The following is a 3,282-nucleotide window of genomic DNA, read 5'->3' as shown; positions in this document are numbered from 1 at the left end:
ATTACTGTTTGCAGTGTTTTAAAACCCGGACCGATGATTGACCCGGTCAATGCACTGGGTCACTGGGTTAGTGGTCGAACCAGCGGGTCACTAATTAACCCGCATGTTTATTGACCGGTCTCTTTAAAAAATTAAAATAATAAAACATGTGCATATACAATTTAAACATATTAAACTTAATAATAATTAATTCAAAATATAATTGATCTATATAGTATCTTAATATATTTAAATTTAATACTTATATTTATAAATATACATGTATGCTATATTATAATTTATTTAAAAATAATATTATATTTTAATATATTAGATTTAACTAAAATATTATTTTATATGTCTATATATAAAAAAGAAAAACAAAATAGTATACTACTATTATTTATTTATATAGTATTATATATGGTTTTATTTCTTATTAAAGTATATATTTCCGGATATGAAATATATATATAAATTATCTTATTCTTAACAAAGAAATATTATTGACCAAACGGCGGCCGGTTATATCTTATACTTTGATCAAAACACTCATGTCATCGGTTCGACCGGACCGGCCGGAACTCTGATTTCTTGTAGAAAAATAATTTTAAATCATAAAGAAAAATATATTTGGAAATTAAAAAGAAAATTAAAATTAAAATAAAAAAAAACAAAAATAAACTTTACAACAAATAAAAATGAAAATTAGATTTTATAAGTATGGTGAATATAAATTAGATTTTATAAGTATGGTGAATATCTGGATGAAAGCATAAGTACAAATTTTCCACATTCAAATTGCAAGACATGTGCAATTTATATATGCATGCATCCAAGGTTCAAGAGACGACATTTATATGTACACTCACATTTGACAGTAGAAATTGCAAAGTCTTTCAAAATAATAACTAAAGTTAATATTTTAGAATTTGTAAATAAAAGAAATTCGAATACATATAAAATATAAAATATGATTATATAAAATAAGATTGTTGTTTTTAAAATTGATTTTTGTAACCAATAATTTATTGAAGGAGAGAATTCAAGTTCTCAAACAAACTTACAAAAGAAGGACGAGATAAAAGCTCCCTGAAAAAAAATTACACGAAAATTGACCCTTAAGATAAAAATAACATAGAATTTTTGCTAAAATTATAAAAATTACAATTGTGGATATCTAAATAATTGGAAGAGTCATATTTTTCATTTTTTTAACATATAAATTTTAAATCTTTCAAATAACTATAAGCGTTGAATAAATATTAGTAAGCTAATATGAATCACGAAAAAAAGAAGATGCTACTATTGAGGTCTGAAATATAAAAATAAATAAAATAAAGTATACTTACATTTTAAATTCTCACATATAAATTGCAAAATCTATATATTAATATTTTTATTTTAATAAAAAAAGAACACCATACAACTTACCCTACAACTTAAAAGATTAAAGACCCTTGACAAATGAATATAATTAATTGTAGTTTTTTTTCACCGGCCTTCTCAATGAAACAATACTTTCCATATACCTAACAACTCTTATTTCAGGTTTTCCATAAACTTGAAGATCCATCATTTTGCCATTCTCAGAGTCATAAAATACCAGTCTTCCATCCTTGTCTTTCCAAATAAATCCTTTGATCCCATAAAATCCAACAAACTTTGAATCCATAGGCACAGGTCCAGCACTATATAGCTTAATCCAAGACTCTTCATCACAATAATTTTTCATCACCCAAACATCAAAACATTTATCTACTCCTATTCCTCTGATAGGATAAACAATAACACCAATAGTATTAGATTCATTAAAAGGTGCTAGAGTTTTATAACATTCTCCTGAAAAACAAGAATACTCTATTTTGGGAACTTTTATCTTCCTAAATGTTTCATCAACCATGTTGAATGCTAGAACAAACTCTTCTATTCTGCCGCCATCCTTATCAACATAACCCCACCAATGACAACAACTGTTCATAAAAGTATAAACCGCGGAAGACTCGTGGGAAATTTCAAATGGAAGAGGGAGATCTTCCGCATTAAACTTTCTCCAAGAGTGGGAATTAAGACTGTATAACAAAGCAATCCAATATCCTTTTTCTCTTTCACCATTTGCTTTTTTCAACCATACATCTTGTAGGAGAACGACTTTATAATCATTAGTTTTGTGATCAAATCCAAATCCAGCAAATTCAGACTCAAGATAAGTTTCTTTTGAACAAGTTATAGAATACTGACGCAAAGGCAACACATGACACTGTTTCAGGGATGGGTTAATTATTAAATTATTTGGAAATCCTTGTAAATAGTAAAGACCATTACAAGAACCCAATATCTCACCCCAACAAGTTTCATCTCGATTGTTTACATGAGGAAGATTTAAAGGAGAAGATGATACATGTTTTTTGGGATCATCTAAATTCCAAAACATAAGGGGAAAATCAATTTTTACGCCAGAATTATTGAACAGTGTGCGAATAACCCAGAGATGCTCCTTTTGATTTTGAGAGTAAATAAGATTGTTGTAGAAAACATAGTATTTATTTATAAAATAAGGATCAGTTATGAGATTGAACCATGATTCGGAAACAAACTTACATTTCAACAATTCTCTTGCTGGTAGCCTTGATAGTATGTTGGATAATATATCTTGTGGTAGCCTTGATAGTATGTTGGATACTGTATCTTGTGGCAAATGCTCCAACTTTGTTACCATTTTGCTTTTGAATCTTTGATTTCTTAACAATACTAATCTGAATACGGAATAGAAAATTAGAGGAAGGAAACAAACCCAAAATGCTTCCATGATTTTGGTATTGGTAGATTTTGATATTGGTAAATGATAATCTATGAATTATTTTGGTATTTAGAAATATTTAGCATTCGCATGCCTTTCATAATAGTGAAAAGTTAGTGACTTTGTCTTGGTCTTCACATATAAACAAGGGTTACGCAACCACCCGTGGAAAATTAGGGTTTGTTACTAATATTGTTATAGAAAGTGTCAATAATAAGAAAGGAATAAAATATTAAATTATTTAAAAAATAATATTTAATAATAAAATTTAAATGAAATAGTAAAAATAGTAATTCTATTTTGCTTTTTTTCACATTTATCTATAACAAATATTTGTTACCCGTTGAAAATTAGGGTTTGTTATGAATATTATAAAGTGTCAATAATAAGAAATGAACAAAATATTAAATTATTTAAAAATAAGGTATTATATTTAATAATAAATTTTAAATGAAATAGTAAAAATAGTGATTCTTTTTTGTTTTTTTCACATTTATCTATAA

General features: G+C 26.8%; 1 protein-coding gene across 1 annotated transcript; it reads right to left on the bottom strand.

Annotated features, from left to right (window-relative positions):
• Positions 1–1,456: 1,456 nt before the first annotated feature.
• Positions 1,457–2,698, bottom strand: LOC131636463 (F-box protein At5g49610-like). Its single transcript, XM_058907067.1, has one exon. The coding sequence runs from the start codon at positions 2,696–2,698 to the stop codon at positions 1,457–1,459; it is 1,242 nt and encodes a 413-aa protein (XP_058763050.1).
• Between the last annotated feature and the right edge of the window lie 584 nt (positions 2,699–3,282).

The sequence above is a fragment of the Vicia villosa genome, unplaced genomic scaffold (genome assembly GCF_029867415.1).
Source record: "Vicia villosa cultivar HV-30 ecotype Madison, WI unplaced genomic scaffold, Vvil1.0 ctg.001748F_1_1, whole genome shotgun sequence".
Classification (NCBI taxonomy): domain Eukaryota; kingdom Viridiplantae; phylum Streptophyta; class Magnoliopsida; order Fabales; family Fabaceae; genus Vicia; species Vicia villosa.
The sequence above is the reverse complement of the archived record's forward strand: the minus strand, read 5'-3'. Positions and strand labels throughout refer to the sequence as shown.

What these genes read in the sequence shown, in the direction of transcription:
- LOC131636463 (XM_058907067.1), bottom strand. Translation starts at nt 2,698, where the DNA reads ATGGTAACAAAGTTGGAGCATTTGCCACAAGATACAGTATCCAACATA.